General features: G+C 49.1%; 1 protein-coding gene across 2 annotated transcripts in view; it reads left to right on the top strand.

Moving 5' to 3' along the window:
- Positions 1–1,724: 1,724 nt before the first annotated feature.
- NR4A3 (nuclear receptor subfamily 4 group A member 3) overlaps positions 1,725–14,289 on the top strand; it is a 29,609-nt gene continuing 17,044 nt past the window's right edge. For both annotated transcript variants that reach the window (XM_065629482.1, XM_065629481.1), the window contains exons 1-5: positions 1,725–2,134; positions 4,670–4,825; positions 7,446–8,332; positions 10,486–10,615; positions 11,572–11,744. In XM_065629482.1, coding sequence (XP_065485554.1) covers positions 7,448–8,332; positions 10,486–10,615; positions 11,572–11,744 — 1,188 coding nt within the window. In that variant the 5' untranslated portion in view covers positions 1,725–2,134; positions 4,670–4,825; positions 7,446–7,447. The remainder of the gene's footprint in view (positions 2,135–4,669; positions 4,826–7,445; positions 8,333–10,485; positions 10,616–11,571; positions 11,745–14,289) is intronic.

Below are 14,289 nucleotides of genomic sequence, written 5' to 3'. Positions count from 1 at the left end.
GCCGGCGCTATAAATACCCGCCCGCGTCTATATTTGGTTTGGCCGGATCACAAACGGGGGGCCCAAAAATAGCCCCGCGCGCCCGCCCGCCCCGCCGCCGCTCAATGGACTCTGGCTCCGCCCCCTCCCCCGCGCGGTCCCGATCGCCCTGCACGGGGCCCGGCGGCTAAATTTAGCAACGCCGCTTGCGTCAATGACGCGGCTGCCGTGCGTCAGGCCCGCTACGCCCCGCCCCTCGGAACGGGGCCCGCCGCGTCCTGTGCGTGGATTGGCCGCGGCAGCACGAGGATGGCGTTCCGCGGTGACGTGGAGGCGCTGATTGGCCCCGCCGGGGGCTGGCTGCGTCCGGCGGGGAAGTGTCGCCGCGCGGGGAGCCCGGCGGACGGCGGGTTCCCCCGGGCGGGGGGGGGGGGGAGCGGGGACCTGGCAGCCGCGCCGGCCCGGGAGGGAGACCCCGGCGCCCGCGGGGGGACGGCGCGCACCGCCGGCCCCGCCGCCTCGGGAAGGGGATCCCGTACGTGACGTCCGGTCCGCGGCGTCCGCCGAGGCCCGCGCCGGCCCCAGCCTCCGGAGCGCGCTCTGCGGCGGTGCCGGTGACAGGCTGGTGGGAGCGAAGAGCGGCGGGCCCGCAGCGGGAAAAGCGAAAGTGCCGCCTCCGCCGGTCCCTCCTCCTCGGGGCGGCGTGCGTGCGCGAAGCGCGGCGCCTCGCTCGGCCCCGGCCCCGCAGCGTCCCGTCGCTTGAACTCGTGTCACAGAGCCCTCCGTACGAAGCACAAGCACAGCAACGGCGGCAATGACAATAGCGAACGGCCCAGCTGCCGGCAGCGGAAATAAACACAGCACCGGGCACGGCGGCGGGCGGCTGCTGCCAGCGGAGGCGGCGGGGGACCCTGCCGCCGCAGCCCGGTGCCCCGGGCAGACGCACAAACACAGACACAGGAGACAGACAGACACACAGACAGAGGCGGGACCCCGGATTTTCTCGGGGCCGCTCGCTCGAGCGTCCGCTCAGAGCGTCACCTTCCACAACCTGCTCTTTGCTCCTGCGCACTGGAAAGTTTCAAAAGAAAAGGAAGGAGGGAAAAAAAAAAGAAAAAAGTAAAAGTTAAAAAAAACGATGAAAGAAAAAATAAAAAGGAGAAAAAGGAAAAAGAGGGGGAAAAGGAAAAAGAGGGAAAAAGGTAAAAGAAAAAATATATCTTTAATAAGTCCTCCTGAAAGTGCCACTAATTAAGCAAGCAAAGCTTTTTCCCCTTGAACCACGCCGGTGAAGAGTTGCTGTGTTTGCAAAACAACACAACACGATCGCTGAATAATAATAATAGTAGTAGTAGTAATAATAATAATAATAATAATAATAATAATAATAATAATAATAATAATAATCTGTCTTGGGAGCGACTCGTCAGGCAGTCGCGGGCAGCCAGTCCCGAGGCGGCGGACCAGCCACCCCGTCCCGCTGCTGGCGACGCGGAGCGGCCGCCTCACCCGCTCTGCGCGGCACGGCACGGCTCGGCTCGGCTCGGCTCGGCTCTGCGCGGCTCTGTGCCGCTCCGCACGGTTCTGCACAGCGCGGTGCGGCGGGAGCGCGGCGCACACACTGGGCGGAGGGGGGGGGGTCAGTAGCGTCAGGCTCCCATGGCGTCACTATTGACGTTTCGCATTCCAGCCGCTCTATGGAGAGGCCGCTAGGGCTCCTCTCACATAAATGACGTTCAGAGAGAGGGAGCGGGAGAGCAGCGCAGAGAGGCGCCTCCGTCCCCTCTCTCCGCGCAGGCACACGAGCACCCCGGGGCACTCGCACTCGCACCGGGGACGCGGGCACAGGTCCCGGCCCGGCTCCCGCCGCACACACACAAAGGCAAATCGCGGCGGCGGCAGCAGCAGCGGCTCGGCATCCCTCGCCCGCCCGCCCGCTCCTTCCCTCCCGCCGCCCGGGGACGGGCTCCTGGCTCCTCAGGCTTTTGCAATCCTTTTCCATGCCTCGGGATAACGCACCCTCCGGACCTGCAGCCGCCGGGAGTCTCCGGGGTTTTGTGTCTCGGGTCCTGCCGCTGGACAGCGCCTACATGCGCCTTTAAGGAAGCGGGCACCTACAAACTAGATGTAAAGACGGAACCTCCACAGCAACCGAGTACGTATATGAATGAACGGGAGCGGCTGAGGGAGAGGGACAACGCGACGTGTCCCCACTCCGGGAAAGTTGTGCCGCCGGGGTAGATGCTCGGGAGATGCCGGCGGCGGGCGGCGCGGCTCAGCCGGCGCGCTGCCTTGCCAGGCTCTCGCTGAAAGTTTTCCCTCTCCTTTCCCCCTCCGTGGATGCTCATTTGCCGCTCGGCTCCCGAGTCTCCCTGCCGGCTCAGCAACCCCCGCCGTGCCCGGGGCACCGCCGCCCCTCGCAAACGGGAGGGCTGTGGCTGAGAGGAGCGGCAGCCGGAGCCGGTGGTACTAAGGTATTTCTGCTAGTTGTTGTCATGGAAATGATGCTGCCGGCGGCGGCGGCGGGGAGTTTACAGCGTCGGTGATGAATGGCAGTAATTTGTCTCCTTCCTTTAACTGCGCTTGGGAAATAGGTGGTTTTGTTTGCACAAGTTCGAGCTGTCTAATAGGGACGGAGGGGCAGGTTGATCTAATCTCACTTTGGGAGAGAACAGCCCTCTCGGCAGCCCGAAAGAGCTCGGCCCAAGAGGTAATTGCTGGAATGTGACATATTGTATGGAAATGAGACGGGATCTTTGCTCGGCACGTCTGCCCGGCATCTGCTCCTCGGAAATGTGCACTTTTCCCTTCGGAGGTCAGAAACGGTAATGAGGGGCTGCGGTGCCCCGGCACGGGTGCTGCGGTGCGGGCAGGCTGGACTGGGCTGGGCTGCGCCGCCGCTGCCCCGCTCCCTGCCCCTGCGGTGCCTCTTCGCTTTTAGCTTCTTGCCTTAATAGCTGCGAAAGAAGTTTCGGTCTTGGAAAGAGGCGAGAAAACGCGGACGCTGGGTTGTGATATTGTGTCGGGGGGCGGCTATCGGGACGGCATTATCGCGATACACTGTCCCGGGGGGAGATGCGGCTCACCTTCGCGCGGCTAGTTAATAACGCTGTTATTTAACTTGCAATTTTTTTGAGACAGTGGATTCCATGCGAGAACATTTCCCAGGAAAACGCTGGTTTATGTAGGGGGATCGGTGTGTTGGGATAGGATTTTTTTTCTTCAGGGGGGAAAAAAAAGTTTGGGAATGAATCGCTAACTTTTATCCAAGCCGCTACACTCGATTACATTCTTCGCCCTATTTTTCTCTCCTCCGTGGAGACCGTTGTATGCTGGAGTCAAGCCCCGGTAAAAAACAATGGACTAAACCAGACCAGACGGTTTCTTCGGAGGTGAATCTCACACGAGCTCGTGGATATTTGCTGGAGTGACCGTGCGGCTCGGGGCGATCCCCCTTCTCCAAAAAAAAAAAAAATCACGACCTAACCGGCGGTGGAAATAGAGCTCAAAACTTTTTCATTCAATGGAGCTTCCCCCTCCGCGGTCCCTCTCGGGTAAATGAAGGTTTCGAAACTTGCCTGAAGAAGTCGCAATCACAATGGAGTATTTCACGGTTTCTTCCTCGTATTACAGGGTGGGGAGGGGTGTCACTCGGGGCTGAATGTAAAGTGCACGGAGGAAGAAAAGAGCTTTGACAAGGGTAGTTATTTCCTCCTAATTTACAGCCCTTAAGGCTCTGCGCTCCTGGCTCGGGCGGCTGCAGTCCGGAGGGGTGTTGCATGGTTAAAAGCGCAGCGAGTGTCTCTAGGTAACCGACGGCTCGGGGGGTGGGGGGAAAGGAGCCCCAGGGCGCTTCGCGCCGAGCGGGAAGCCGCTTCGCAGGAGCTCGGCCCGACAGCAGGGAGGGAACAAAACCCTGGGGAAAGAAAGGGATGAGCTACCAGTCACTTAACATCCCGAGAGCGGAGGGGAGACACCAAAGACTAGGAGCGTGGGGAAAGAAAAAAAAAAAAAAACAGCAAACAAGGAGCGGGTGAAAGAGCCGCCGGGCAGCGGCTCTCGTGGGCAGGGCACGGCGCTGCCGCGCATCCCCCGCGCTGCCGCGGAGCCCCCGGCCGCGCTGGCAGCGCCGGGCTGCCCCGGGACAGGGGGACGCGGCGGGGCCGCGGTCCCTTCCCTGCGCGCACGCTGCCGGCCCCGGGACGTCCCGCGGGGCAGAGCCGAGCGGGGAGCGGGAAATGGAGACGCCGCAGGGTAGCCAGGCTGGTAGGATACCCCTCAAGTCTGGCCGGTACCTTCCAGCCTACTGCTGCCCGCCTTCCCCGCAAAAAAAGAAAGTTCCCGCGGGGAAGTGAACGCACGGGGATGCTGCCCCGCTTGTTGTAGTCCGGGAATCTGCTCTTGCCTTCCCCAGGTTCCTTGCTTGGAGAACAAACCGCTGGCTCCGTTGTCCCAGCCCGGTGCTTTCTTGCCTTGTATGATGGGGGAGCGGTAGCTGGTAGAAACGCGCTCCCCGTCCGGCTCCCCCTCCCCACCCGTGGGGCGAGGCAGGGGCTTGCCGTGCAAGTGTGGGGGAAGGTCCCCCCGAGACGCTCCGCCGTGGGGGTGGGAGGCGTGGGGGACACCCCTCCGCCCCGCTGGGCCCAGCCGCCCCCTGACTCTGCCTTCTCCCCCCGCCGCCGGCGGACAGAGCCCGGGTCGGAAGAGCGCCCCCCGCCGAGGCCAGGCTCCAGACCCGCCTCCGCAGAGAGGTCCCAGCCGGCACCCAGCCCCCCGCCGCCGCCGCCCGCCGCCGCCTCCGTCCGCACCTCCAGCCCCACCATTCAGCGCGCAAGATACCCGCCAGGTAAGCTGCCGCTCCGCGGGGCCGGGCGGCCCGGCTCCTCCCGGGAGAGGACGAGGAGGAGGAGGGGGGTGAAGTGGGGGCGGGGATGCGAGAGGTCCTGCCGCGGTCCCTACCCTTCCCGAATCCCTTTGGCATCATCGGCCTCCGACGGCTCGTACCGGGGCTGCGGGGTGTTTAAATCCCAAAAGGATCAGGGCAGCGCTTTAACAGCGCTTCTAGCGATGCGGTGCCTGGGCACATGGGGGTTGTGAGCCCCCAGCCAAAGACCTGCCGGCTTTCGAAGGGAAAACGAGGGGCATGTTAGCGTCCCTGTGAGGAGTCCGGCTTGCTGGGCGTTAAGCTGAGCATCCCTTGTGTCGAGCTTTCGCAAAGATAGCAGAATAATAAGCTAACAGCCCTGATTTTTGTGCCCATTCATTTGGGCTTTGATGACAGGTTGCTCTTCAACGCGCCTCCTATGGGGCTTTTTTTTTTTTTTTTTTTAAAAATATCGTTGGCTAGGGAAGAAAAAAATCCCAGGTTATTTACTTTGCAGAGTAATTAATATTGGTGCCCTAAGTGGAAAAGTAAGGGTTAGAATTAGTCAGTCAAGTGCAATGGCAAAAAGCGAGGTAGGAGGAGTCCCAGAGAGCCGACCAGACTTTTAGGTTGGGGATATTTTTTCTGTCTTCAGGTCGGACTTATTTTAGACTTCTGTTTTCTTATTCCACTTTGCACAGAATTCAGTGACATAACCCTATTACGCTTAGAAAAAAAAGCAAACTGATCTGTTTACCTGAACTACTGCTCATTTTCTGAGCTAGGAAAACAGCCTTTTCCCTTCATAGGGTTTTGTATCAACACGTCCACTTGTGACATTATCTGTCCACTCATTCAGTTGTGTTCCTCAGTCAGTTCTCAGTGGAGGTGCGTGGAAGGAATTTATCTCGCCTTTTAATTGATCAAGCACTGGTCAGTACATCTTAACAGATGGTCCTTAAACTAACAAATGATAGTAATAGGAATTGCCATGAAATGTGGACGTGTGGAATGGCATGGACAGAAATTGATAGGGAAAAAGAGAACGGTAGAAAAATGCATAAATAACACTGGGAGGCAAGGCTTGTGTTGTCCTGCTTTTTCTTTAAGTGTTTGGATTTACAAGCAGGAAGGTCTTAACTTCAGAAAACAACGGTATTTTTTTTTTCTCAGTTTTTAATGTTTCTTCAAGAAGAAGAAAGATCTGAGTGGTTTGTGACAGTATGATAATTGAAATCTGGTGCTTAGCTTAAATATGTTTGTCTGCAAAGCAAGAAGGAAAGAATTAAAGGTTGATTTAATACAAATTATTTGCATTCTTGTATGCCAGGCTCAAGTGAAAATTTTAAAATTATAACTGAAGGGAGTTCTTAAAATACTGAGGAAAAACCCCACTGTTTGCAAGGCAGATTTTTTTAGTATGAATTGTCTCTCAAATGCTTTTGGAATATAAATTGCCAGTATTAAGAAGAGATGAACTGCACTTAATGTTGATATACATTTTCTTCATGTTTACTTTTCTCTTCTCTTTATGAGAGAATTTATACTAATTGGTGCATTTTATTCCTCTGCTATGGAACTGAAATACACCAAGCACTTTTAGTTTGGGTTGCAAATATTGGGCTAGAATCTCACAGCATTTAGTCAAGCAAACCTCAAATGGATTGCAGAATTTGGTCCATTATTTCCCGAGACCAGCAAAGGAAATAGCAGACTAGGAGGAAAAGTAAAGGAAAAAAAAATCAAATCTTTGTAGCCAGGCACTGTGTTGCTTCAACCATCCGAGCTATCAATGAACCACATTAACTTTGATGACTAATGGATAAAAACAAGTGTATTAGCAGCCTCAACCTTTCTTTCCCATAAAAACAGAAACAAATACCATATACATTTTCTCTTACAGTTTTGCAAATTTAAGGATATGTTGTGCCACCTACTTTTTTAGGAGAAAGTTCTACCACAGATAAACCTTAAAACTACTAGTTAGACAACAACCTTAAATTATTAGCTGACCAGAAATATGCTTGAAAGGCCCAGAGTTGAATAAGCAAAATTGATGTTTGCAAGTCCTAAGCAGCAAACACAGTGATTTGAGTCATTCCTCTGACACGTACTGCAGATGCTGTTTCTTTTAAAATAAATATAATTTTCAATATTATGCATTTGATAATCTCGTTTGCCCTTCATGAAAATTTTATGGCACAGTTGCACGCATACAGAGATAGATTTAGAGCCATAAACTGTTTTCATTCTGCTTATCTAATTCTCATTGACACCTATGTATATTAAGCAGCAGATGCAGGGCAGCTTGAGATGGCTTCTTCTCTTGCTGACACCGGTATAAATTTGAGTTGCTCCCACGACTAGATGAGAGCGGGATCTCTAATACCTAATGCTTAGTCGATCACCAATGCGTATTTCTTGTTGAAAGGCAAAGACTCGAGGCTAATTTATATGTCCCCATCCAGGAGAGAGTGGGAGTCGGGTGTCTAATTGAGCTCTGTGAAATGTGGGAAAGCTTTTAGGAGAGAAGTTCGTGAGGGCTTGGGCCACGGCCTCGGCGCGCTGGGCTTGTTGTTGACGTCCCCCTTTGCCCTTGCAGATATGCCCTGTGTGCAAGCGCAGTATAGCCCTTCGCCGCCCGGTTCAAATTATGCAGCTCAGACCTACGCGTATGGCTCGGAGTACAGCTCAGAGATCATGAACCCTGACTACCCCAAGCTGACCATGGACCTGAGCAGTACCGAAATCACTGCCACTGCCACCACCTCCCTTCCCAGCTTCAGCACCTTTATGGAGGGTTACTCTAGCAGCTATGATCTCAAGCCTTCCTGCCTCTACCAAATGCAATCTGCCTCCTCCGGCCAGAGGCCCCTCATAAAGATGGAAGACACGCGGCTCTCCCCGTACCAGCCCTCACTGCCACCCTCCACAGACGAGGGGATGCCCAGCACCTCCATGTACTTCAAGCAATCTCCGCCCTCCACGCCCACCACGCCCGGCTTCCCCTCGCACCAGAGCCTGTGGGACGAGCCCCCGCTGCAGCCCACGCAGAGCTGCCTGCCGCCCGGCCACCTGATGGACGCTGCCCCCATGAAGACCGTGCCTCCCCGCTTCCCCCTCTTCCACTTCAAGCCCTCGCCCCCCCACACGCCGCCCGCGGCCGCCCACATGTGCTATGACCCTGCCTCCCTGAGCCTGCCCCTGGGCTCCGACAGGCCGGCCACCAGCCAGCCGCCCATGGAGAGCCATCCCTACGGGCTGCACCTGGCCAAGAGACCAGCCACCTTAACCTTCTCACCGCTCGGCCTCAACGCAGCCACCTCCAGCCTGATGGGGGAGAGCAGCGGCGGCAGCAGCAGTGGCCTCCCGTCCCCACCCAGCCGGAGCTCCTCGTCCGGGGAAGGCACCTGCGCCGTCTGCGGGGACAATGCCGCCTGCCAGCACTACGGGGTACGGACGTGCGAGGGCTGCAAGGGCTTTTTCAAGGTGAGAGCTCTGTGATTTTCTCCCTTCCCCAATTCCTCCAGCCTCCCCTCCCTCTAAGCCTGCCCTGGCAGGCTCCTGGTCCTCGCCCAGGAGCTCGGAGTCCCCCAGCAGGGTGTGATGGACGCCCACCCAAAAGTTTTTGAAAAAGGCCAAAGCAAGGCCTCTGTAGGATAGAATGACCAGCCGGTCTCAGCTGAGAAATGGCCACGGCAGTGAGTTGGGCAAACCACGTCCTCGGTCTGCCAGCATCCCTCAACGGAGCACAGGTCGCCCCTGTCTACAAGCTGCATTTGTTCCATATCGAAATGTGGCTGGAGTACATCCAGCCTGGGTTTGACTCAGTCACTCGCTCCAGTTAAGCCTCATTTTTAAGCGAGGGAAGAAATCCAAGACCCGTAAAGTCCACTTGGTATTTTAGTTGGTGGCAGGGGTGCCATTTGTTGCCCGGGGCGGGGTGAGGTGAGGAGGGCTGCGGGGTCGGCGCCTGGAGGAAACTGTTTTCGCACGTGGGACAAACCCAAGCGCTTCTGATTTTATTTGGTTGCTGCCCCGTTGTTACTCTTCAGCTCAGGAGCCTGGTGAGCCCTCAGTGGTGGGAAGCAGAGCCTGACTAAGCCCTGCACAGGGTCCCCATGCCTGCTCTGTCATGGAGAAGGCTTTGCAGCTCAAGAGCAACACAAAAAACTTACACACAAGCCGTTTCTCAGTGGAACTGAATACTCTCTTTCTGCTCTTAGATTTGGGTGCTTTGCAATTTCCTTTCAACAGACCGAGTTCAGATTCCAGTGTTATTTCAGAAATTTTAGCTTAAGTGAAGAACTTGGGACAGACTTTTGGTAGGATGGTTCTGGGCAGCAGCTTTAAGATTTGGTACATCTGGGGTTGATTTGGTGTGTTCCTTCCTGCAAAGGCAGCAGTAATGCCCCTGTTCTGGTAAAAGATACGATGGGAACAAAAATAGTCCAAAAATAGCTGGTGGGGAGGGCTTACAACTTTTTTTAATTGTAGACGGAGCTGCTAATGTTACTTAATAATAATCCTTTGACAACGTGGTAAAATACACAAGTCTTATAAAACTCAGTTGTTATTTTAATATAACTAGAGAAGGAAACACAAATAACCTGGAAATAGCAACTCTCAAGGGCCCAATCCTGCCCCTGTGGAAATCAATAACATATCCTTGACTGGGAACAGTATCTAGAGCTTATTCTGCAAAATTAAACAGTTTTCAGCTCCAAAATGCAATGAAAAATATTTGCTTTGTCTCTTATATTTAGTAGATTGAGGCTGTTATTTGAAAAGGACCACAAATTATGAAATAACATTTTTCCATTAATTTAATTGCAGTGAAAGATTTAATATTGAATGTTGAGTTGATAAATTTGCTCCTGTTCTGATGTCTTTCCTATTAAAGTCTTTTTTTGGTGCTAAGTTATTTATTGATGTATCTTTGATTTTAAGTATGGAAACACAGAATACATTTTTGCATCAATATTTGTTACATTCTCTCGAGGTTTACCAGGTTTTTAGAAATTTGGAATTTACTATATAGTTCTAAGATAATTTTAGAGTTAAGTAAATGTATATAACCACAGTATAATTATTTTTTTCCCCAGATGAGCTTAGCTTTCCCAGAATATTTACCTAAACGTATTTTGTAGGGATTTCTGGTATTTTTATTTTTCTCCCTGATGATTTTAATGGCTAACCAAACCAGTTATTGTGGTATTTGACTAACAATAGTGATAGCAAGAGAAGTACATCGCAGATCATTTTGATTTTATTTTAATAAGGTCAGAAATAATCAAGGGAATGAACCAAGTAGAAAATTGTTCCCAAAGGGATATTAAAAGCGGAGATAATCTAATCCCCAAAGGTAGATGCGATGACCTGGTAATTTCAGATATGATTTTATCATTCAAAGTTGCCTGTCTCCAGAGACTTGCTTCAGAACAATCCTAGATGATTTTCATTGTCAGCAGCTAACACTAATAAAATTGTTTTTCCTGGAGGCTAGTGTGTTAGGAAATTAATTTTATCTAATTATATGAATTGCACTGTCGCTTTTCATGTTGTAATTAAAACACATTTTGTCAGGTTCTAAGTTGTTCAAGAAACAATCAGTTTACTATTTTTGTGTTGCATTTTCACAGAGAACAGTTCAGAAAAATGCAAAATATGTTTGTTTGGCAAATAAAAACTGTCCAGTGGATAAGAGACGTCGTAACAGATGCCAATACTGCCGGTTTCAGAAGTGTCTCAGTGTCGGCATGGTTAAAGAAGGTAAGGACTATTGCTATTATTATCCCAGATGCCGAAATATTTCGTTTAATTAATCTGTGTGTGTGTATATGTGGATGTGGATGTCTTTATGATGAATTTTACAGTGATAAGATTCATAACTTACCCCAAAATATGTGCATTTGTGTAATAATGTATTGATTTTCTTCTTTTCACCGGTATTATCATATTTAGTCTTTAGACCCCAGAGTTCAAGAACAGCAAGGTCATGAGAGGATAATTTGACACCGGCCAAAATGTCTCCTTTATTAACTTTGAATGTTGCTCGATAATGCTGTTGGCTTCCCCCGTTATCTCACCAGGGGCTGCACTGGATTGTGTACATTTTGACACAGGATCTTGTCTCATTCCCATAAGCTGATTGTAAATTTGCAATTAATTTAAATGGAAACAGGATCAACTCATTAGTCCCAATTCTGCAAATATTTAAGTATGTGAGTAATACTGTGTCAGCAGTCCCATTGCAAATACTGACATGGGTAATATAACCTATATAGCGTGACCATGTTTTTTCAAATGCTTCAAGAAAGCTAAAATTACTCTGAATGAATGACTCTGCCATTTAAAATGTGCGCCAGTAGAAGGAACATTAGAATTTGTGTTTCACATTTGGTTTTCTTTCGGCAGTAGAGTGTCTGTGTGTGTGTATGTGTGTGTGCATGGGCACATAGATGTGCTGCAAAGCACGAACATCGGGAACACAGCTGGGCTTTAAGTAAGCAGCTACATTGCAGCCTACGATCATAGGTCTGACGCAATTTTGGTATCATTTGTGTTCCTTTGCAATCAAAGGCACCAAGACCGTGTGCTGAAACTGGAGAATGCTCTTACTTTTGCTGGGCTGGCCACCATAAGAAAAGCAGGTGTTCATTCTGATCCGTCGTTTGCTAGTATCTTCATAACTAATTCCCCCCCCCCCCTTTTTTTTTTTCCCCTAGTCGTCCGCACTGACAGCCTGAAAGGGAGAAGAGGTCGTCTGCCTTCCAAACCAAAGAGCCCCTTACAGCAAGAACCCTCTCAGCCCTCCCCGCCTTCTCCTCCCATCAACATGATGAACGCCCTCGTACGAGCTTTAACCGACTCCACGCCCAGGGAGCTTGACTATTCAAGAGTATGTCTCGCTTTTCTTTGCTTCCTTGTTTTCCCCGTAGAAATTATTTGTGAACTGAATTTCTACTTACCTGCTGGTTTGCTAAAATGAAGTTAAATGTGAAATTCGGATGAGGGTAGAAATTTGTCCAGCCAGCCATGTCTTTTCATGGTAGGTGGACAATGAGGGGAAAGGAGGTGCAATGGAAATTAGTGTTAGTAACTATTCGTTGTGAGGATATCAATCACAAAGTTATTTGCAGTATATTCCATGGGTGAGTGAAAGCAAAAATGCGTGGATAAAAAGAGCATTCTTCTTGCAAAAGGCTGTGCCAGAACACAAGCAATTAGAATATGATCCCTCAAACTCAGGAGCAGTACTCATATGTCCAGTACCTTAATTTCCAAGTTTGGAAGGGTAAAATCTAATAGCACTTCCCTAATATTCAGATATAAGGTTGCTCAAAGTAACACTGGAGGGATAGGGCCATTTGTACTGAAATCAATAGGAATTTTGTCATTATTTAAATAGGACCAGAATCTGGCTTTGGATACCCCAGCATCAATATTTCTTCAGTAAAACCCACATTTGTAAAACAAACCTTTTAAAATAAAAATCCTAAAAAATTATTTCAGTAAAGCTTTACCAGAGATTATATATTTTTGTAACTTTGTTCTTTAATGTATCATATTCACCATTTAAATATTCATGGAATATTTGGAAAGCTTAAAAAACTGTTCTATAGATATTAAAATACAGCATTGAAATAGCTTGTTAAATACATTTTTAGGCATGTTGATAAAGGAAAAGAAAAAATACAACTAAGGAAAAGCAAGATCAGATTCCTTCCTCTTAGTAAAATACGATTAAATCTGAGACTGTAAAAAATACAGCTGCACTCAGACAACATGTACATTGGCCATTTATCACTTGTTGCTAAGTAATATTCAATACTAAGACATATTTGATTGTAATGAAATAAAAATTACATTATTCTATTTTAGAATATACGTACATATATCATGTAGCAATTTTAAGAATGCTGTAACAACTTTTCTTCAAGCTAATCTGTAAGTATACAATCACATGATTTTCCAAATTATTATTAAGAATCTAGCTGTTCAGTATCTGATAGCCTTTTAGGGGAAGAATGCACTAGCCCTATTTACATGTATTTTAACTTACCCAGAATGTCTCAGGGGGTTATTCTGCAAATATCAAGGTGTGTGATGAGCTGTGCCCTTTGACAGAAATCCCCTGGGTTTCACAGAATTACAGGCGTATAATAGCCCAGGCCATGAAAGCAGTGTCTAACCCTATGTATTTATTTATTTATTTATAGATATAAAGTTCTTTTGCATTTACAAAAAAAAGAATGAAAACTGTATTTTTATGTGGCTTTTTTCTTTGTCCTGCAGTAATTACTTCTGGTTTTAAGTAAACAGCCTATAGGTTGAACTGTCGAACAATTCTGTTGGGCATTGTAGGAAGCATATGACTGACAGTGAATTAATTTAGTCTTGGTAGCTAAATGTTTAAGTATCATTGTCTGTTATGACATATTAATATCTAGGTTTTTCTTTACAATAAAATATATAATAGTCTGTTATGCTCAGCACTGCTGAAAAGACAAAAATACGCTAAAAGAGATTAGTAGATTCTTATGTTTTTCATAAATCTTATTTTGAAATGTTAAGGGAGATCAGAAAAAAATGCTGTGTAAAAACTGAGAGTAATGAATGAAGTATGCAGTAAACACACTGCAATGCTAAAAAATCCCTTTGAAGAATAATCCTGTACCTGTAAAGACTAATTTACAGCACGTTGACCCTGCTGTGCACCACAAACGGGCCATTTGGAAACCTGGCTTTGGAGTCAGTCCTAACACTTCTGCAGGCACGACCTTCATGTTTATCATCGTCTTCATGTTTACAAGCTGTAATGTCTTGACCGTCTTAAAAAGTACTGATAAGAGTTTCAGAGAGGAACGTGTACCCCTTCACCCCAAAAAAAAGCCTACCATAAAAAAATTACATAAGCTGTGGATTTTAAACCAAAACATATTGGAACTGGTTCTGTCCGGAACATGGCTACTTTTCATTTCAGCACTGGTTTTAACTTACCAGTCCATAGCAATGGTATATTTAGGTACTTGGTTTCAAAAAGCAATTACTAGGAAGAGAATTTGGTTTATGAAGTCCTTAAAGGCCAAGGGCCGCTGTCCAGTCTTACACCTGTTTTACTGGTACAATTCCATGAGTTTATAAGTCAGTGAGATGAGAAACAGACCCTATATCTTGCTGTCCTTATTCATGCAGAATAGCCTCCAACACAAATAGAAATGTTGCCGTTTTGGAGAGAGAGTGCAGCATTTAGGTAATAACCCCCTCTCTTCCCCAACCACAAAATTAAGCAAAAGTCAGGGCTTTTGGAAAAACAAGCATAGCTTCTCCTCTGTGCAGAGAAGTTATTGTTCAGCTTTTGCAGCTGTAGCAGTTGATGAAGGACTGATGAAAGCATGCACAGGGTAGAGCTGGCTCATGCTATCAGGCTCCCCAACACCGGG

Source organism: Caloenas nicobarica, chromosome 2 (genome assembly GCF_036013445.1).
Source record: "Caloenas nicobarica isolate bCalNic1 chromosome 2, bCalNic1.hap1, whole genome shotgun sequence".
Lineage (NCBI taxonomy): Eukaryota > Metazoa > Chordata > Aves > Columbiformes > Columbidae > Caloenas > Caloenas nicobarica.
Note: the sequence above shows the minus strand (reverse complement) of the source record. Positions and strands in the feature narration are given on the sequence as shown.